At 41.7% G+C, this 22,561-nt stretch overlaps 1 protein-coding gene and 1 pseudogene across 1 annotated transcript; both read right to left on the bottom strand.

Moving 5' to 3' along the window:
• Positions 1-691: 691 nt before the first annotated feature.
• LRRC66 (leucine rich repeat containing 66) lies at positions 692-19,128 on the bottom strand. The gene is made up of 4 exons (XM_024746727.1): positions 18,633-19,128; positions 10,585-10,754; positions 4,159-4,348; positions 692-2,644 (listed from the first exon to the last, which is right to left on the bottom strand). Exons 1-4 carry the CDS (start codon positions 19,126-19,128, stop codon positions 918-920), a joined length of 2,583 nt encoding a protein of 860 aa, XP_024602495.1. The 3' UTR covers positions 692-917.
• Positions 7,153-7,870, bottom strand: LOC112400755 (dr1-associated corepressor pseudogene; annotated as a pseudogene).
• Positions 19,129-22,561: the final 3,433 nt, after the last annotated feature.

Below are 22,561 nucleotides of genomic sequence, written 5' to 3'. Positions count from 1 at the left end.
GTTGGGAGTGGCCGACAGTGTCCAAAGCTGCAGAGGTTTTACCTGATGGACTGAAGAGTCCATGCATGTCCCATGGGAGGTTGTTGGTGACCTCTACTGGCATGGGTTAAAGAAACGGTGAGCTGAAACCTGACCACGGTGCGCTGGTGTGTCAACAGACAGTTGCTGACTATTCCTTGGAGAAGCCTAGCTATAAAGGAGAAAAGAAGGTGGTATTTTGAGGGAGCGGCAGGGTGGTGTTTCCATTCTTCAATGTGAATGTTGAAGGGACTTGAACATGCTTATAGACAGCCAACAACCACCAGGTTTCTCTGGGTCTGCATTTGAGTATAAAAATTAGAATTATCTTTTCCTAACTGCAACATCATCAGTGTTAAGTTTTAATGTAAAATTTATTAATTGGAACCTTTGATGTTCAAATACCTCAGTGCTTTCCTACCTAAATGATCGATGTCTTGTGAATGGTAGTTTTATATTAGAATTAATTAAACATAGGGAAGAATTTAGAGAATCAAATTCACTGATTCGGCTCTGAATGTTGACCCCAGTCTCTGTCACTGAAGGGCTCCCGTGTTCTTAGTGAACTGGTTTCATTTGGAAGCATCTGTAATAGTGGTACCTGGCTCTTGACCCCATTTTCAAAATACCCCTCCCACCACCCCACCCCCTTTCACACTGAAGATCTGGTTCGTCACCACAGGAGTGTAACAGTTGTGTTTGGCTTATAACCTTTCTGGAATCACTGTCCTCAAGAGGACACACGAACCCCTCATCAGTGCCCATTCATGTTGTCCTCTTCAGAAACTTGTCGTGAGGGTCTTAAGTTTTTCCCCACAGCGATCTTGGAAGGAATATTGCTTTGAGCTGTGTCTACTCCCTGAACGTAAGGTTCATATTTACAAATGTCTGCATCTCCTTCACCACAGGCACTCTCCAGGATCTGAGGGAACTTCAGCAGAACATGTTGGCGTTTGTGGTAAAACATCTACATTTGAAAACTCCAAGTCTCTAAGTGAGCATTGCCACTCTGCTGCCTTGGATTGAAGAGCTGTGACACAGTCGTAAATGGACACGCCTGGGATCTCATCACTGCAAGGACTGTTGCCCAGTGACCTGGGCAAGGTCAGTGGATCCTGAAATTTATAGCTGTTAGAGCCACCTTCCGGATGAGTCGCGTACAAACCGTCGTCTGGATCAGAAATGAGAGTTCTTCCAGAATGAGGTTCCTGATTCTCACATTTCTCCAGAATCTTCTGGAAGGCGATGCTGTCCTCAAGACTCTCTAATGACACGACATTGTCCCTCCTCTCCCCTGAGTCCTCGTCCCCCGGGGGCTCGTTGGCTCTGCAGCTCTCCTCACCATGTGCCCCTGCTTCAGCCACACTTCTCCAGTCTTCTGAACTTGTTGAACTTAGAGTAAATAAAGACCCTTCGTCAGAATCGGTGTCCAACTCGTACTGAGCGTCAGGCGTGTCCTTTTGTGCTAGTTCCTTGCTAGCAGGAATAACATGCAGGTCATGACCCCACCCCGGAGCGAAGACGGGCGGGGACGGGTCCTTGGCTCCTGGGTCACTGAGCGTGGCCGCTCCGTAGTGGGCGAGGGGCTCTTCCTCGTCACCGGCGCCCTCGAGCCTTTGCTGCTGTGCGCTCATCACATTCTCCTTAGAAAACTCCGAAGGGAAGTGTGGACTGCCCCCTCTCCCCTCCTTCTCTCCAGCCCTCAGCGCTTTTGTAGGCGCCACCATTTGGGAGAGAGGCGTGGTCATTTCCCTGGGGATGGGTGGGCCTAATTCGTTGGAATCCTTACAGATTGAGCCAGGGCTTGTCTGTAATGTGGCAGCCACGGCAGGGATGCCCACTGATCGCTCACCGAGGGAACCTTCCCCGGCCACAGTGTCATAATTTACTTCTCCAGGAATATCATACCTGTAGATGCAGTCCTGTCCCGCCGGCATTAGTTGGGTGTCATCAGCATTCAGCCATCCGCGGAGAACGGGCCGGGCCGCACCGTGATTTGGGAGTGCGTTTTCCTTCCCGCTTCCTGCCCCAGTGTGGTCCCCGCATCGTTCTCCGCCCTGCCCGCCGCCAGCCTCCTTTCTGCTTGGTGCCAGCGTTCTCGCAGGAGTGACGGCCGCGTGTGGGGCTTGGTTCTCACAGAGGTTTGGATCGTGGAAAGTTTGGCGCAGATCCATCCTTGTCTGCTCCATGTTCCCTACAGCTTCGATTTCATCGTAGAAGCCCTGGTTTGAGTACACGTTCCCTGAACCTGGACTTTTTTTCCGGCATCTCTGTTGCCACAGTCTGTCCACATAAGGCCTCGCAAAAGCCCCCAGGCAGAAAGCCACGAAGAACGTGATGGACACTGACAGACAGACGGCCAGGACCAGGTCCTGGGAAGCGTCCTCCCTTCTGCCAGCAGCTTGCACATCCCCGGTGCTCCTAACGCTTCCTGGCAGCCGCCTCTCCCTGTCACTGGTGTCAGAGCCCGCAGGGTCCTTCTTGCGCAGAGTGGAAAAGCGCACTTCCCAGGGCCTCTCAGCTGTGCTCGTCGCGAGGCTTTTCGTATGATTCAGATCAGTGCGAGGAAGGTGGGTCTCTCTGGACACGCGCCTTGTGGGCGTCCACCAGTATGCCTCCTCCTTCCCTGAGAGTGGGGGTAAAAGCACACGCAGAGTTGACACGGGAATGAGATTCCAGTGGTTTAAAAAGCATCTGTGGGCTTCCCTGGTGGCGCAGTGGTTGAGAGTCCGCCTGCCGATGCAGGGGACGAGGGTTCGTGCCCCGGTCTGGGAAGATCCCACATGCCGCAGAGCGGCTGGGCCCGTGAGCCATGGTCGCTGAGCCTGCGCCTCCGGAGCCTGTGCTCCGCAACGGGAGAGGTCACAACAGTGAGAGGCCCGCGTACCGCAAAAAAAAAAACATAAATAAAAAAAACCATAAATAAATAAAAAGTATCTGTGAGTCCTCAGTCCTCGTCTAGCTAGATTTAAAGTGGGTATTACACGATGAGCAACTTTACTGACTGATTGCTTGATTGGTTGTCGATGCCAGCAGCATGTGTCAGGCTCTGTGCACATTTACACGAGGCTCTCAGGCTCGGGCCTGCTGCTCCCAGGCCCGGGAGACTGTGTTTCTTAAGCTTCCTGGCTGACTGCTGCCCACAGGAGAAAGGAAACCAGTCTGTAGGGACAGCCACATTGTTCCTCCTTTCTCCACAGCCTTCCCTTACTCACTGCACATTTACGAGAACATTCCGTCAACCCTCTGCAAAAATCTGCCTTGGCCACACCTGTGTTTGCTATAGCATTTCCTCACCATTCCTCGGTGCTGGCAAACAGCAAAAAATATTCGGGTTTCTCTGCTGGTTCCTGACATTCTGCCCTCCACACTCAGAATGCCCGTGTGGCTCTTACAGGGCAATGAACCAAGTGTGGCTGACACCATTAAGACTTCTCTCTAATCTTCATGGATTTCTCCTAAACCTGGTAAGCATGGCCATGTCTCTACTTAATAGCAGTCCTGAATAGAACAGAGGCCAGGACTCATTTTTTTAAAAAATGACTCTTTTTTTTTTTTTTCCCCCAGTTAAGAGTTTGAGAATTAGCCAAGATAGTTAATAGTGGTGGGGCGGGGGGGGGCAGAAGCTTTCCAAAATATTCAGTTGCAGTAACGTATTCTAGCAGTTTGGGAGAGTGGCAGGGAACAAATCAAAGAAAAATATACTTTTGAAATACGTGTGTTTTGTGTATGTGTAGGATTATACTTTCAGAGGGTTAGCCAGCATTTTAAATAATTATGTTTCAAGTTTTAGAAGTCCTTTCTTTGATCAGTTATTTTATTAATATTTGGGATAAAAATATGACATTTTGGGGCTTTAGGGAAAAATTCTTTGTGAAATTTCTGGTTTTGACCAAAGCCAGTGCTTTCTGATCTAGCTGAACTAGGTTTCTCACCACGTGAAGAAACTCGTTCATGAACTGAGGAGAACAGTTAGGTACCAATGATTTTTCTGTGATACAGCCCAAGGGTGATTAATGCCATAGATCAGCACTCTTGCTTCTGGGGGGACTGTCATTGTTTCAAGTGAGACTAAATTTTTCATGTCTCTTTTCTGTTTAAATGGAACCATTTCTGAGAGAAGAGACACTACTGACTTACCAATAGACTTGTTGCAAATTGCATTCCACTTTTTTCTCCAGGATTCAGAAATAACATTTTGGAAGACTTCCACGCTACAGTCACACTGCCACCGATTAACAGCCAAGTCAGCCTCCAGGTGGGGAAGTTCCAGAGCCATGATCATCAGCGGCAGAATGGCGGTCAGAGCATTGTTGCTGAGGTCTACAACCTGCTTGAGAAGAAACAAATTTAGGACAGTCTGTGAATAAAGACATTTGGAGACAAAATAAACTAGTTACGGATACTGTCTATGTCTCTATGGAAGACATATGAATTTAGCACTGATTTCGGAGTCAGAATACTGGGTTTAATTCTCTGCTCTGTCCCTAAGAACTCTGTGAGACTCGGCAAATTGTTGACTCTCAATGAGCCTACCTCCCAGGGTTGTTCTGAGGATTAAATGTATGTGAAAACTTTAAGTATGGTGCCTGTATTAGATGCCCAATCACGTTTCCTTCCTTCTTTCCTATGAACTGTGATTTGTACTGTTCGATATAACCTAGACTCCCAGTTGTTATCAAGGTCTGGAATTAGAGAGCAGGTCTCGAATGTCTAGAAGCCCTGTGATCTTGAAAGTGGCAGGAGATACTGGATGATGAGGACAGAGAGCCCAGAAGAACTGTGGTTGACTAAAAATGGCAGAGAGAGTTCTTTTGCATCAAGTATTACCTTAAAGGTAATAGTACATTTCTCTGCATCCATGGCTACTCAGTATAAACAAAATGACTAATTTTCCTAGTCTCATCAGAAATGAAGGGGAAACTGGGGAACAAAAAGGATTCAGTGACTCTAAAAACACAGAGTAGGATCTGTGAAGCTGGATATGGCGGTGGTGTGATGTGGCCAGGACAGCATAGCTAGGTGTAGCTCTAGCTACCATTTGCAGAGCATTGCTGTGTACCAGGCATCCTACTGGGTACTTTACATGCATTATGTCTATTCCTCCCAACAACTTTGTCATTTCCCCCTTTTTACAGAGGAGGAAACTGGGCTAGGTCACAGTATACCCCATATAATCCCGACTCCTAAGGCTTGGTACCAGGTGCGCAGAAAATAACGGAGGGAGGAATGAATGAATGAATGAATGAGTGAATGGCAGAGCTGAGATCTGATCTGGCTCCGTAGCTGTGTGCCTTCCACTCCAGAACACAGCCTCTCAGAGCCTGAGTCACCAGAGTGGGGTCATGGGGTTTGGGAGAAAATCATAAATGCAAAGCTTGCTGAAAAGTAAAAAAGAGGGCCATGGATGAAAACCATGGAGGCTGAATGTAATTCAGGTCCATTGTTTAATAAACATCAGGGAAAAAGCAGCACTGGTATCTTGGGTTATATAAATTCCTGAGAAGAGCTTTTACTCAGACAAACACTCAAACAGCACCATAACCAAGACTCAGTAGTGAGGGGGACCTTTGCACTGTTGAGTAACCAAGCACTCTTGACTCCCAAGGGAAGGCTGTCAAAAATAGGAAGTAGGAGACTGGGACCAGGAAGGAAAAAAAAAAAAACCCCACAAAACTTTGCTTTGGCCTGGCCTTGACTAGGATCAATAGTTTTCTATGTACCCCCCCCAACAAAAGGGTGAAATATTCTAATGTTTTGGGGGGTATTTTCTTCTTAGTGCATGTCTGCATTTTTTCCCCCATCCTAGCAGCTGTTATATTATAAATCACGAAACTAAAAGCAAAACAGAAGAGAGGACAGAGAGCTAATCAAATGATTCAGGAGGAATAATTTCTGAGAAAAGATTAAAACAGAATAGTCCAATGTGGCTAAAGAAGTGGCCATCCACTGTCATTTGAAAGGAGTGTACGATATAGAAAGATTGGGAGAAGCATATAGTGTTGCCAGCAAGTCACTGCTCTAAGAAGAATGGCAGAGGAAAAGGAATGCTTATTTGAAATGCCAATGAAACATTTCATTCTACCTCCACAAGAGGATGAATTTATGCTTTGAGAAATCTATCTGGTTTCTGAAAAGATGCCCACGTGGAAAGACACGTAATATATAATGCAAGTATTAAATACGTCTCCTGGAAAAAAACCCAACTACATCCATTTTAATATTCGACTTTCTGGTACCAAATATGCTCATCATGTTCCCAAAGAAGTTTTTAGAGTTACTGCTGAACAGGCAGAAGGGTTAATGGAGAAGGAGAAATTGTATGATTCTGGGCAGCTCAGGTAATTTAGAATTACAGATGATTCAGAACGTTCTTGGGCTTGTTTTTTAGTTTGCCTGTAGCATCTATTACCTGTGAGCTGCAGAAGACTTATAAAGCACAATGAAAATGCACAGGAAATAAAACAGGCATAGGGAAATTACACATACAAATATCATCTGTATACAATACGCTAAATGAGGTTCCCAGGCAATCTGACGGCCTGTTTGTGGTGAACCGAGAGCACTGCCAAGTTAAGTGGACTTTCTCGTCTGCTCTGATAACTACGATGGCAGACAGGTCCCCAATAACCTGCTCCCATATTCACACCATCTGGGTCATCTCCTCCCATTGAGTATAGGCAAGACCTGTGCCTCTCTTCTAACCGACAGACCATGGCAAAAGCAATGGATGTCCCTTCCACGATTACATTCCATAAGACTGTGATGTTCTTGCTAGCAGGCTCTCTCCTTCGGGCTCTGAAGCGAGCTGCCAGGCTGTGAACTGCCCTGTGGGGAGGTCCACACGGCACAGAACTGAGGGCAGGCTTAGGCTGACAGCCAGTAAGGAATGGCACCCGAAGCCCAGTAGCCCACGTGGAACTGAATCCTGCCAACAACCACGTGGGCTTGGAAGTGGATCCTTCTTCAGTTGGGCCTTCAGGTGAGACTACAGCACTGGCCAACACCTTGATTGCAGCCTTTCCCCCCCTTTTATTATTATTTTATTAATAAACTTAAAAAAAATTTTTTTTTACATCTTTATTGGAGTATATTTATTCCATTGTATATATGTGCCACATCTTCTTTATCCATTCATCCGATAATAAACTTAAGAACAGCTCTAACTTCTCTCTTTCCCCCAGAGCAACTAAACCCAGCTAAAAGCAGGTGTGGCCTGGGGGGCAGAGGGCGCTGGGAGTCATAATCCTCTTCATCCTCTGCCTCAGGTGCTGAGGGGCCCAGGGGGTGGGGTGCGGGGGGCGGAGGCTGAGTCGAGGTGAAGGGCATGAAGGGTGTCAGGGGGGCTCTGGAAGTGGGCAGGGAGGTGGCTGGCCTGGGATGGGGGCATTGGTGTCTCTTCTTCCCCGTCAGTATCTGTACCCTCAGACATCCTCCTGCTGTGAGCCTGTCCCTGACAGCTTCTTGTCTTCGCCCTTGCTTCGCATCCCACCATTCTTCCGGCTGCTGCCGCCTGGCTTCCGGCCCCTGCGGGGACCCTTGTTCCCACCCATGTGGTTGTCTTCCCCATCCCCCTACATGTCAGGCACGGATGCCACCAGATCCTTCAAGAAGTCAAACTGCGGCTCCAGCTCAATGCACTGCTTCCAGTGGGATGTGGTCACGGTCTTGGCGTTTCAGGACTGGGTCACCGGCAGGCCTTCTTCCACGGTGACTCCAGGAAAAGCTCGAGTACCCGACAGAGGATGACAGGCACAGCCGCCACCACCTTCCCAATCTCTTCATCCGTCTACACGATCTTCTTGATCCGGGCCGGTGGGAGCCACACGTTGTACCTCCTCTTGCTCGGCATCTCGGGGCCTCTCTGGCTACGCCGGGCACAGCGCCACTGCCCGCAGCCTCCCGGCCCCTGGGCCTGCTCGTCGCCCACCTGCCCTCCGTGGTTTGACTGCAGCTTCTTGAGACACCTTCAGCAGAGGCCCCAGGCAAGCCTTGCCTGGATTGCTGACCTCAGCAATAGATAACGAATACACCTATCCATGATCATCATCTAGCCGTTCCTTCCTTTGTTTATTCAACAAGTGTTTGTAAATACATGGTATGTACTGGACATATGTTAAGCATTAGAAAACAAAATAGACATGATGTATGTCCTCAAAGAGCTCACCGTCTGGTAGAAGGGTTATGGGGATATAGGCATTAATGGCTAAACCATACCTAGAATGAAATAATTTCAGTTTCCATATGTGCAATATGGAAAAAGCATAGTCTACTATACCTGTGTATAAAGGGAAACTAATTCAATCTGGAGACCCAGGGAAGGCTTCCTGAGGAGTAGTAAGAGTTAGCTCTTCCAGGCAAAAGGATCAGCAATAGGGGAGGGCTTGGGGTGAAAACTAGGCAGGAATGCAGTCAGCAAGGGGAGGGTGGCTTGAAATGAGGCTGGAGGGGCAAGCAGGGGCCAGGCCCTTGTCGTGAAAGCTTACAATCAGATTTGTATGTTAAAATAGTAGAGCTGGGTTTCCCTGGTGGCGTAGTGGTTGAGAGTCCGCCTGCCGATGCAGGGGACACGGGTTCGTGCCCCGGTCCGGGAAGATCCCACATGCCGTGGAGCGGCTGGGCCCGTGAGCCATGGCCGCTGAGCCTGCGCGTCCGGAGCCTGTGCTCCGCAACGGGAGAGGCCACAACAGTGAGAGGCCCGTGTACCGCAAAAAAAAAAAAAAGAGTAGGGCGTCGCAACCACTTTAGAATTTCTATACGTAGTCTACATTTATAAAGGGCTTACTGTATTCCAACTACTGTTCAAAGCACAGTCTACGGATTAAAACATTTAATTCTCACAAAACTCTATGAAAAAGGAAGCAACTTACCTCCCTTTTACAGATGAGAAAACTGAGGCACAGAGTGGTCTGGTAACTTGCCCAAGATCGTGTGGCTGGCGAGCAGCAGAGCCTGGGTTTAAACTCAGGCAGCTGGCTGCAGGGTCGACCTCCCTCACCACTGCGTCACTAGTCTCCGAGAGAGGACGGGCTTGGAGGGCCATTCCGGTTGAAAGGGGCGGGGGCGAGGTTGGGCATTTGTCTTGCAGCTATGCGATGGCTAGTCCAAACTGGGATGTGCAGTAAGGGTAAGATACAGTCTGCCCTCCATATCTATGGTTTCTGCATTCTCAGATTCAACCAACCATGGACAGAAAATAGTTTAAAAAAAAAAATGCTGAGTGTTCCAAAAAGCAAAACTTGAATTTGTCCTGCACAGGCAACTATTTACATAGCACTTACATTGTATTTACATTGTATTATTATAAGTAATCTAGAGATGATTTAAAGTATATGGGAGGATGTGTTTAGGTTATACGCAAGTACTATGCCATTTTACATACGGGACTTGAGGATCCACAGATTTTGGTACCCATGCGGGTCCTGGAACCAATCCCCTTGGATACCAAGCATCAGCTATACACACAGGGCTTTGAAGACTTAGTATGAAAAAAGAGAATGGAAAATATCTCATTAATAATTTTTACATTGACTACATGTGTAAAAGATAATATATGGATATATTGGGTTACAAAATATATTAGTAAAATTAAATTCACCTGCTTATTTTTACTTCTTAAATCTAGTTACCGAGAACATCTAAAGTTACATATGTGGCCCACATTATGCTTTATTGGATGATACCGGCCTATATAAAGAATGGGGGTGTGTGGTGCAGGTTATGGGGACAGGGGATTCAAGCTTCTCCTAAGCCATCTCTAGGTCCTGGTGTTTCTAAAGGAGCACTGAGGGGAGATTTTACAATATCTCCTCATAGAGGAGGAGAGAGGAGGAAGGGGCTAGGAGGAGAAGGGGCTGAAGCTGCCAAAGCTAGAGCAGGGCCCTAGGGGTTACTCACACTCCCAGCTGGCAGGACCTCGGTGAGATTCACTGCAAGGTGCCCGAGAGACAGGCACCATGCCTCCAAAATGTGATGTCGATCCCCCCAACCTGGCTCTGATGTTTAGAACTGCGTGTGGCATGTGGTAAGTGGGATGCAAAGATGAGTTGATATCATTATGATTTGTATTATTCTGTGCCCAATTTTGGTGTGGAAGCATCAGGGTCACTGGCCTTCAGAGGCCCATGTGGTCCTGGGCTCTATGGGGTGTAGAGCCCATTTAGGCCCATAGAGTCCCAAATTGCATAAAACCCCAGGGACCTTTGATTGACCCTGTAGTTCAGGGAGGGAGCCTTGCTAATAACCGAGATTTAATTTCTTGCCAACTGGTAAGTGGAAGCTTGGAGTTGGGTTTCATTAGATTTAGGAAAAATAATGAACCAATCCTTGCTGCTGAGCATACATGTTCAAATAAAATGTCCACATTCATGTCCACTACTGAGGCCTTGGATTTCTGAGGCAAGAGAGAGACTTCAGCTCTTTTAGGGGCATCTTAAAATAGACTTATATTTTTTGATTGGTAGCCAGTACTACTGGGCATGAAGAAACTCTTCAATAGAAGTATTCTTCTAATAGAATTGCCTATAGTTCTGCATATTAGAAATATTATAAACACTATTTTCTAACCTGTAATTTTTTTAGGTCCTTGAAGGCTTCTGGATGAATTCTGAATATCTTGTTGCTCTTTAAATGGAGGCTTTCTAGTTGCAGGCAGTTATGAAAATCAGACAAACCAATTTGCGTTATCCCATTGAATGATAGATCCAAACTCCGTAATGACTTCAGTTTCCACAGCCCTGTTAAAATTAAAAAGCAACTTGAAATATCAGTTGGTGGTACTTACTGCAGCATTGTTTGTAATGGTGGAAAACTGGACACAACTTAAATGGTTCACGACAGAGAAATGGGCAAAGGATGGTATATCAATACTACACAATACTGCGTAGTCTTAAAAGAGAATGGGATGGATCAACGTGAAACAACTAAACAGGAAGGAAAAGCTAAGTTGCAGGAAAGTAGAGTATAATTCCAATGTTCTTGGGAAAAAAAGGCCACATGCAAACATACACATATGTTTCAAGCGAGCAGAGAAGAAGGCCTGGAAGGAGATGAACTAAGCTACCAGTGGTAGCTACACTTAGAAGTAGGATGGTGGAGGGAGGTGAAACTATGCTTCGATTTTATACACTTTTGAATTCTTCCTTTGAATTAACATGTGCTAATTTTATAATAAAAGCATCAATCAAAAATCTAACCTTGATTGAATGAAACGGTAAATATGATACTTGCTTATTTGATTGAACTATGGGTAAAACTGGATGATCTTGCTATCGTTATAGGGGAAAAAGTTGTTTTGATGCTTTATTTACATGGATGAATTCTTCCCCTTTTAAGATGTCCTCATTCTATTTTGTAGCTGTATCCTTTAACTACTTATCGTTGATATTATAACTATTTTTTATATTTTTCAAAGGTAATATGTTAGAGCTAGAGGTTTCAGTTTCTGGCAAAATAATATAATTGAGTTTTGGTCTCTGCCTTTGTATTTCACTTGATTCCAGAAGTAACCATGAGGCCCATTTGGCACTGAAGGTAAAGGTTGAGAATGATATGCCAGCCATAGCAGTCTTCCAAATCTGAGTTCCCATATGAGTCTCACGTGGAAGCCCTGAATTTTTACATTTCCTTCTGCTCTGTTCTCACACGTAGTCTGTGTCTTTAACAAACTACTACATAGCAGATCAGGTTGGTTCAATTCCAGAAGGGTTTATTCCTTGTCTACTATCTGCAAACTATCAGTACTTACCGTAAGACTAATTATGCAGAGACATGATGACCTAAATGAAATGGCTGCACATCTATGTTCTCATTTGCTCATTTCAGCTGTACAGACTAAGCAAGAGACTGCAAGGACGACAGCTCAGTCAAAATATTATGAGCACGGTACTTAGTGCTGAGGACAAAGACAGCAGAGAAACTTTGTGTCTGGTTCCGTGATAAGACAAACACACAAGAAAAAGTTATTCCTACGTGTTTTAATATGCAAATGTATGGGTCTTGAGAAAAAAATGCAACACAGAAGCTGATATGAAAGAAGTTTCTTAACATTTTCATGATAATTGCCTGACCTGTACAGGGATGTGAGCTCGTGGTCCCTATCATATCTAGTACTTAATTGAATTGAATAAGTACCCCAGGAGTTCAGTGGAGAGGGAGACCATGCCTAGTTTGCTCTCTATCAATGGACAGGGGGGTGTTGAAATCTCCAACTGTAACAGTGGATTTGAAATGGAGCTGGACCTTGCAGGGCCTTCTCAGGGATAGACCCCTGTGTCCCTGGCCTCTCATTTGTAGAAAAGCTTTAGCCTCCTAGGGCTTCCCCAAGTTCCAAAGAGCAAATTCAATCACAGAAGTGACAAAATGTAGAAACAAAGGAAAACAGTCAAGCAAGACAAAATAATAATAGTTTATATAAATAGAATGACCATATGGTCCAGCAATCCAACTCCTGAGAATACATGCAGACAAAACTATAATTCAAAGATACATGCCCCCCTGTGTTCATAGCAGCACTGTTCACAAGAGCCAAAACATGGAAGCAACCTAAATGTCCACTGACAGAGGAATGGATAAAGAAGATGTGGTACATATATACAATGGAATATTACTCAGCCATAAAAAAGAATGAAATAATGCCATTTCCAGCAACATGATGCCACTAGAGATTATCATACTAAGTGAAGTAAGTCAGAAAGAGAAAGACAAATACGTGATATCACTTATATGTGGAATCTAAAATATGGCACAAATGAACCTATCTACAAAACAGAAACAGACTTGTGGTTGCCCAGGGAGAGTGGGGGAGGGAGAGGGATGGACTGGGGGAGTTTGGGGTTGGTAAATGCAAACTATTACCTTTAGAATGGATAAACAACAAGGTCCTACAGTATCGCACAGGGAACTATATTCAGTATCCTGTGATAAACCATAATGGAAAAGAACATAATAAAAGAATGTACATAAGTGTATAACTGAGTCCCTTGGCTGTACAGCAGAGATTGGCACAACATTGTGAATCAACTATACTTCAATTAAGAAAAATAATAGTTTAGCTATAAAAAAAAGTCAATGACCTTTAGTTCTTCCTCAAGGGTATAGATAATACCCTGAGTCACAGCCTTGAGCTGTTTTGCAGATACTAAGACCCCACCGGGTGGAGGAAGTTAACTGCATGCTGACCCCATGAGCACATAGACTCCATGGTTGGAACCAGAAGGTTGATGATTCCTGAAACATCACCCTGTTTCTTTGCCATCAACCAATCAGAGAATTGGGCGTGAGCGGATCACACACCCTGTGACCCTCTCCCTCACCCTGTCTTTAAAAACTCTACTCCGAAAACCGTCGAGGAGTTCAGGCCATGTGAGCGTGAGTTGCCTGTTCTCCTTCCTCGGCACCCTGAGGTAAATGCTGTCTGTGCTTTCCTTCACCACAACCCGGTGTCCGTAGATCGGCTTTGTTGCACATCGGGCCAGCAGACACAAGTTAGGTTTGGTAACAGATTTGCTCACTTCTCTGTACAGTTCTGCCAGGTTTTTCCTCACATATTTTGACAATCTATTGTTAGGTGTATTCACGTTAGAATTATTATATCCCCTTCAAGAACTGATCCCTTTATCATTAAGTAGTGCTTTCTTTATCCCTGAAGTCTCCTTTGTCTGAAATTAACATGGCTACTCCACCTTTCCTTAGATTAGTGTTTCTCTAATGGCGTATCTTTCTCCATCCCTTTAGCTAGCAGTTTTATTTGTCATACCAAAAAAGACAGTCCAAGTGTCTGCTGACAGGTAAATGAGAGTATCCACACAATGAAATTCTACTCAGAAATAAAAAGGAATGCACTTTTAATACATACAACGACATGAATGAAAGAAGATACATCAAAAATAAAAGAATGTGTTGAATGATTGCATTTATATAAAATTATAGAAAATGCAAATGAATCGATAGTGACAGAAAGAAGATCAGTGGCTACTTGGGCAGGGGAGAGATGATGGGTGGGAAAGATCGATTGCAGAGAGGCATGAGGAAATTCTGGGGGGTGATGGATAGTTATCTTGATAGTGGTGATGGTCTCACAAGTCAGTGTGGTTCAGAGGACAGACCAGAGCACTCAGAACATGGAGAATCAGGGGCCTCCATCATTATACAGGCCTACAGAAGTATGAGCTGTAGTGTAAGATTGTTGGTGAGCACTCTGAACTTTATACAAACTCTGAACAGTTGTAGAAAGAGAATGAAAATCACCTTCGGTTACTCATTGTACCAGAAATCAAGGAGGTGATGACTATTATAGCAAAGACTAGGATGGGAAACAGAATTAGATCTCAGGCTGATCAAATGGCCCTAAAGGAGAACTAACACTTTTTGAGCACCTGTTATGTACGAGGTACAATGAGAGATGTTTTATATATGTCATCACTCTGTGTGTTATAGTTTTTACAAATGCTATCTCTAACCCTCACATCAACCCTGTATATATCACTATCTCCAGTTAAAGATAAGGACCAGGAAGTTTTATAGGTTAAGTGACTTGCTTAAGGTCAATAAACAAGCAAATAGAGTAATACAAGGCGTATAAAAGATAAAGTAAAAGAGTAAATAGGAAGAGTGGGACCAGAACATGCCCAAGCATGGGGGGGATTTTGAACATGGAGAGTTATAAGAATATCCTCTTATTTGATTCCCTTCTTAATATCAAGCTAAGATCCCCAAGAAGAAGGGAAACTTCTGCACATGGGAATTAAGACTGTGAAGTTCAGTTACTCCTCCCACATGAAGATTTTCCTTTTACTTCCAATTTTAGAGAATTAAGGTTCAATGTTATTAAGAGAACTGGTGGAGTCCTGCAAATGACCTTTTTGTTTGGCGGTCTCTCAAGATGGAGTTGGAAAATTTGGGTAAACTCTTCTATGACACTTGGCTGTGTTTCTCAATAAGAGAATATGTTCTTTTACATATTTTGCATGGCAAATCAATGTTGAGGAGTATTCTTGGATTCTGGAATTTAGTATGTTAATGTGAGGCTGTCACATCTGGTCTTTCAACCTAACTGGAAACTCAGTAAGATGTTGGTGCTGATACGTTTTCAGGCACTTTGTGGGCACTCCAGAAATACTGTTTGATGAAAGTGGGATAGTTTAACTGGAGACCAATCCCCTTGTTCTCAATTTTTTAAAACTGATTTTTCCATTATTAATGCTGTACTCCAAGAATATGGGAGGAATATGGTCATGAAGGTTAAATTCATGGCTGGCTTCTGTTTTGTGAATTGCACTGGCCAGTACCTCCTCTGGGTGTTTTCCCAACATGAAGCTTATTGGTAACATCACAGATGATCAGCATCAAGAAAGGAAATCAGCTGACACTGAGCTGGTTAGTCAGTGTGATCTTTCACCCTTACAAAAATGGGCTTTCCACAGTCAAAGCAACTTTTCACTGGCTCTATAAACTGTCACCATATTAAGATATGTGAAACATGATTTATAAAGGTGCTATAGGCCAATTGCTTGATTGCCGCTTTCTGAGAAATCTCTAATTAATCATTATCTTTAGATGAGTGCAAACACCTGTGTAAATAGATACAAATGATTCTCTGCTTATGAATTATAGTGGGCTAGGAGTCACATCTACTGCAATAATTATTTAACATTTTAAAAGATAACTTGAGATTCGGACAAAAACAAATTTCTCATTTGTTTCTAAAAGACTGTTATTCTCAATTTGTGCCAAGAGTAATAATAACTAATATTTGCAAAGTACTTCAGAAGTTTATGAAGTACTTTTCACATTTTAATAGCTACTGTTTATGATGCCAAATACTGTGTTAAGTTAGGTTCTTAAGATACATCTTTCCTTTAATCCTCACAGTTCTGAGTAAATATTACATTATCTAGACATTTCCTTTAAAAAGGCGTAGGATAAAGGAATCAAAAAAGAACAAAGGTCAGGAATAGGATGGCACTTCAGGGAGCACCTCTCTTACCAGCTTTTTCCCTCGAAAATGGGATTTCAACGTCAGAGTTACCCAGCCATAGTCACAGAATCATAAAATGGGGCGGGACGCCAGAGGGGACTCTAGTCCCTAATAAGAACTGAAAGTGTATGATGATTACAGGAAAACAAACCCCAAAATGCTATGGAGAAAAGAACTCTGAACTACATCCAAATAGATTCAGGGCTTACAGTGGACCTCCATCATCAATCTGTTTCATTCATCTCTCCATGGTTTTATTTGCTAGAATTCCATTAGAATTTCAGATAAAGGATTTACTCATTTCACATCTTTTTATCCCCTCCTTGGCAAGCTTAACATATTTCCTGATATTCTGGGAGGTAGAAGTTTAACTTGGGAAAGGAGGATGGGACTACATCTGCATTTTATAGGGATATTTGGTCGTTAAATGAATGTATTCCTCCTAACCTCCAGTTAGCTCTAGAGAATTCATCTGCCTTAAGGAGATACAGTCAGCGTTTCTCTATCCACTGTTATGGTGGAATAATATTTTGACATATTAAGCTTTTACCTGTCTCTATTTTCCTTGTGTCCTTTCCGTTCAAGCAGAAAGTAAAAGCTCTATGTTAATTGTTCCAGGGGAGGCACATGGCAAGGTAGAAAGCAGAGGCAAGCAGAGGCGACTACAAGTCTTTTTGGCTTTTGTTTTCCAAAGGCCTGAATCTTTAGAGAAAAGGAATTTCTAGATCTAGATAGAGAGTTTTGAAGAAACAAAAGCAGGTAAGAATTTTCTCCAAACTGAAAGACTGAAAAGAAACATTCTCTGGCTAGAGGGGGTAAGGGACACACACACCACACACACACACACACACACACACACACACACACACACAGACACACAGACACACAGACACACACACACACACACACACACACACACACACACTTTGAAGCCTTGTCAGGGTATAAGATTCTAGAGCTGCGGTATAAATCTAGGAAAAGATAAAGGAAAGCCCATGAAAAACTGATGTTAAGTGTAAGTACCCGTACATCCCACCACAACTGACGCTAGCAAAATGGGGGCTCAGAATCAGAAACTGTGCTGAGTTATAAACAGTAGAAGGTTATATCTCTAGTACACTTGAATTTGTGGGTTGAGATTCACATCTACCATACTAGTTAGCAAACACAGTTATATCATGTGGATATGTGTAGCTTTAATGATGTTCGTCAGAGTTATAGCAAACAAATGGAAATAATCTAAATGTTGTTTGATTGAACAGATTATAATATATTAAAATTTTCAACTATTTAAAATATTATTTATGAGATTGCTTAATTATGTAAAGATGTTCAAAATATTCTGTGATATAAAATTATGTTATGAAATATTATGGACAGTAAATCCAATTTTGAAAGAAAAATATATATGTAGGCATAAAGAATAAACTTGAAGAATACATATTACATGAGGGACTTTAATGTTTCCCTTTACATTTTTCTTTAATTCCTAATGTTTTACAAAAAACAGGCATTCCTTTTGTAATAAGAACAATATGATAAAAATCATAAAATAAAACGCAATTAGTTTACACTTTGCACTGAAAATACTATACACTGCTTTTATGGGAAAGTTCAGGGAGAGAAGACTCCTGTCCTTCTCACACAATTCTGCTGCTGTGGTGACTGAAATAGTAGTCCCTTCACCTGCCAGGCTATTATAGTCAAAATTATGCTTAAAACAAGATACTGGAGAAAGAGCAAAAAATAAATGAAAAAACAAGAAAATAAAAGCATGAAATGAAAGAACTGAAAATGAGAAAAACTAAATATGCATAATTTGAGATGGAGAAAAATGACAAAATCCTTACACTTTCTATTTTTAGCATAAGATCTTATATAAAGTAAGTACTTAGCAAAGAGTGACCAAGACTGAAAATAGACAGGGAAAGGAAACTGTCTAGCACTCCTGAATATAAAAAGGAAGCTCTGGCTTATGAATCTGATACATTTTCTAAATAAAACATTGGTGGATTACTTAAGGAACTCCAAAATGTAGATTATTGAGTGTTGGAATGGATGAGAATTTATTATAATAGGAGGGTATGTGGAGTTCTGATAAGGAGTCCTACTTTGATTTGATAATAAGGAAGTTTATATATAATATTAGCATATATGTAGTCTACATTTGGAGGAAAACCAGATAAGAAGATGTAAAATGTATTCTGTAAAAATAAAAATTATAAATATGGCAACACTTAATTTGCATTGTTACGTATTAAAAGTATCTGAACTACTTATTTCTCAGTGCTTTTCTGTAATTAGTAAAAAAAAAATATAAATCAAAGTAGGTAATTTAAAATCACACATTATTATTTAGTACTTAAATACTTCCTAGTATCTCTTGACAAATCCATATAAGATTAATGTAAGTTATAGCAATGGGAGATTAAATTACATTGACTTTAAATTCCACATATTATAACTTAAAATTCCACTAAGAAACTCCTTTTATTATATTTGCTCTGATCCAACTGCTTTACTTTCAGCTCTTTCCTTGAAACTGAAAACAAACCTGGAATTCTTACTGACATAAAACATTAGCTCTCCACATACTCATTGTTTCTTGGTCTAGTCCATCTTTTAAAGTTGTACTTACCCTTGGGAATGTCACTGAGTTTATTTCTTTGAAGAATGAGCAACTTTAGAAATGGAAGCCCATTTCTCAAGCTGCCTCTGTGGCGTTTCACCCACAAGGACTTGAAACTGAGTAGATCCAATGACACGGAGTGAATGGCGTTGTTGCTGAGGTTTAATATTTCCAAAGCATGAAAATGTGCAAGAGAGCTTAAGGTTATTTTCGATATGAGATTGTTACTGAGGTCCAGGTGTCTTATATTCCATTCTTCTTTTTTCATGTGAGTTTGTAAGAGAACCCTAAAGAAACTGGAACTTACATCCACTATGGCTGCTATCTGTGATATGTCCACAGGTATTTCATGCTTTCCAGCAAAAGAACAATTTGTCAGAAGATATCCGTTCCATTGGCACTTGGAATTGAATAAAATACTGCTTTTTCTTGATGGGTTTGTCATTGTGTCAGTAAAATAAAGACCTATAACCATGGTAACGACTCTGAGACGTAGGTTTTTCATAATGCCTGGAGAAAGAAAAATTGACTTATTCAAAATAACTTATGTAAAAACTAATAGCAAATAAGCAGAAATTTTAATTTTCAATTTAAGATTCAGGAAAGTTATCTTGCCTTGATTGCCAATTTACACGGATGTTTGATTTCTTAGACAGTGGGGCAAAATGTAGCTACCAAAATGGTAAACAGCTATAGTGTAAAATTACATTTATGCCACAGTTTTAAAGAAAGAACCCCTCCTGATTTGTCAGAAAATGTGTACTCACTTGGGCCTCACCTGTGTCTGCTTTTCCAGGATTACTCACCCTGCAGTCTGCTTTGGAATGAGGGAAACCTACCAAGATTAAAAACTTCTCTGCTTCCTTCCTGGTCTTCAGTACCGAGCAAAGTCTATTATCCTTATTTTACAGCACGGTAATCAGCCATGTGCTTTATCACATGAGTGACAAGCCATACAGTTACACCAAACCGTGGAACTGTATCGGTGGAAAGTTCAACTCATGAAAGAGACTCGATTTTTTTTAATGACTAGAAGAACTACAAGCTTTGTCTTTGCGGCTTTTGTGGCTTTTCAAATCCACTTGAAACCATTTAGATATCTACGTTAAAAAAAAATGGATTATGAAAAGGATGCTCTCCCTAGGACCCATGAAGATATAATTAGATACAGAAACTCAAGTATCTTTTTCCCCAAAGATTCTTGAGAAGCAATTGAAAGCTTTAAAACAAGTATCTACAAATCACAATGCCTGAATGTATGCACAAAAAACAATTTTAAGAGTAGATGAGGAGGGGTGGGGTAGGGATGGTGGGAGGGAGGGAGACGCAAGAGGGAAGACATATGGGAACATATGTATATGTATAATTGGTTCACTTTGTTATAAAGCAGAAAGTAGCACACCATTGTAAAGCAATTATACTCCAATAAAAAACAACAAAAGAGTAGATGAATAACTTTTTTGTTATTTGTTTTAATTACTAAATTCCATTAAAAAATCAGTGTGTGTACAAATAACCACATTACTCGGCACATAGGTTTACAGCAAATTGTCCCTTCTGTTCTGTTCCAATGGCAAATGGCACCACTCTAGTTCTCATCACTAATCTGCAATACTAGAATGGGCTAACTGGTTTTCCTGTCACTGCCTTTCAATTTTCCTTCTTGCTTCATCCAATGAAATTCCAAAGGATTGCTTCCCCATAGTACTGTTTTCCCATAACATATCCTCATTCAGAATCCTTAAAGGGCTCTGCAGTGCCTACAGTCCAAATCCCTCAGGTTGGCATCCCAGGCTTTGTATTATTTACCTAAGTTCATGAACTAGTTTTAAAAGTACATGTGGAGCAACTACAAGATAGGGCTTGTGCACCTCGGTATATATGTAGATCTCATGCAAAAATTAGCTTTTACTTCACTCCAATTCCAAGCCCAATGCCTTTTCCTCTCCTCAGTCCAAATCCTACATATGTCCTTCCAGATCCATCACAAATCCTATGACCTGAAGACCCTTCTTCCTGCTTTGGCCTCTATTTTGTTCAGAAATCTTTCAGTAAATATTTATTGAATGAATGAATGCATGTTAGTAACATTCAGTTTGACAGAATATCAGTACTGTCCTATATGGCTATTGCTTTGCATTGTGTCTGTTTTAAACAGCCCAAAAGACTATAAGCTCCCAGATGGTAAGGGCCATGTTTTCATACATACATACATATATATATAACTTCCCCCCATGTTTTATATTTTTAATAGTCTTTAGTCTGTCATAGGACTATGCTATCTATATATCTATATATAGGGCTATATCTGTATTATCTACCTATCTATCATCTATTTATCTCATCTATGTATGTATATATTTTCTCCCATGTTTTATATTTTTAATAGTCTGCAGTCTGTCATAGGGTTATGCTCTGCTTGGATAAATGAATGCATGCAATGGATGAAATTTACCATGTAACTTTTTAAACTTTGGTTTCATACAAGGTCAAATCTGCCATATTTTGAAGGGCATCTAAGTTCGGGTACACGTGGCTATGAACTGCAAAGGTGCCCTACAGCATGGAGGAGTGATTTATTTTTAAAGTGTGCCTCTTATGCAATATCAGAAATTCAATTAATTTGTAGAGTCAGAAAGATATTTGTTACCATATTCAAAGCTGCAATCATTACATATGTAATTATATAGCAAGCTAATGTAACAACGTCAGCAACAAAAAAAGATTCATCATTCATAGGCACACTACAATACTGAAGAGAAACGTGGTTGGAAAAAACTTCTTCTTAAGGGGACTTAAGTAAGACTTTCACTGACCTGATTCTTTCTAAGTTGAAGAGATTTATCTATAACTAACAGTTTTGAGTTCAAAACAGCTGGATAAGGATAATCTTATGGCATAAAGTGAAAGGTATTCGTTTGTAAATTTTAAAAAATATTATATATATATAAAACAAACATATGTATTAGGTAAGGAACACCTGAGAACTCTAGAAAATTTTTCTGAGGATATTGGAGACAATTATGTGGAATGTAAATCTTTAAATGGACATATTCAAGCTGAAGTATGAGGGAGCAGAAATACTGGGTGTGTCAGACAGTGAGACAGGGAGAAGGCAGTAGAAAAAACAAAGTAGAAAGGAAATGAAGAGTTCATTCCTATATAAAAGAAACAGAAGTTACAACAGTTGGAAGAAAAAAAGCAGGAGAGGCTAGTTTTGCTAAGATGTAGAAAGAACACAACAGTAACACTGTTTTTAAGGCATACCTTTGGTCCTTAGGGATTTTTCACATGGATCTCTCTCTGAATCAAGCCAGGTGGGGATTTTAGACTTGAGCCTTTGAGGCTCCACCCATCTGCCCTGGAGCCTGCCCTGTGGCAAACCTTCAACCCTTTCATCTCCAAGCTCTGGCCTCTTGCAGAGGTGACAGCAACAGACAGCGGTGCACATTCCCCTGGGATACTGGGGGAAAAGCCAACAGAGCGAGGCCTTCTGCAATGCAGAGGGTAGGAGTTTCCAGACTGGGTCTGTACAACTTCTAACTCTGAGCTCCAGGATTCCAGAGAGATTACATAAATACTGGCGGCGTCCAATTCTCAAGCTGTATTTACATTCAGCACATTTATATAAGTAGAAACCTGCTAATATTTTAACAATTAAAAAATTAACAGCAAACAATTTTACAGAATCTTTATTGTAAACAGAGGTCATTAATAGTTATTACAAACTGAATCAACTGAAAGTCAAATTGGTAACTCGACACATTCATAGGTTTATTTTTCTACGGCATAATTTGTAATCTTTGCCCCCTCAGTGCTTTAAAAAAGATTACTAAAATTATCAGCATTTCAATGTTCTTTTTTTTTTTTGTCAAGTTTAGCACCGTAACATTCTCATGATCTTTAAAAAAATTCACTCAAAAACTAGGTAGAACTTC

This window comes from Neophocaena asiaeorientalis, unplaced genomic scaffold, assembly GCF_003031525.2.
Source record: "Neophocaena asiaeorientalis asiaeorientalis breed wild unplaced genomic scaffold, Neophocaena_asiaeorientalis_V1.1 scaffold19, whole genome shotgun sequence".
Taxonomy (NCBI): Eukaryota; Metazoa; Chordata; class Mammalia; order Artiodactyla; family Phocoenidae; genus Neophocaena; species Neophocaena asiaeorientalis.
This window is presented reverse-complemented; position numbering and strand designations above follow the sequence as displayed.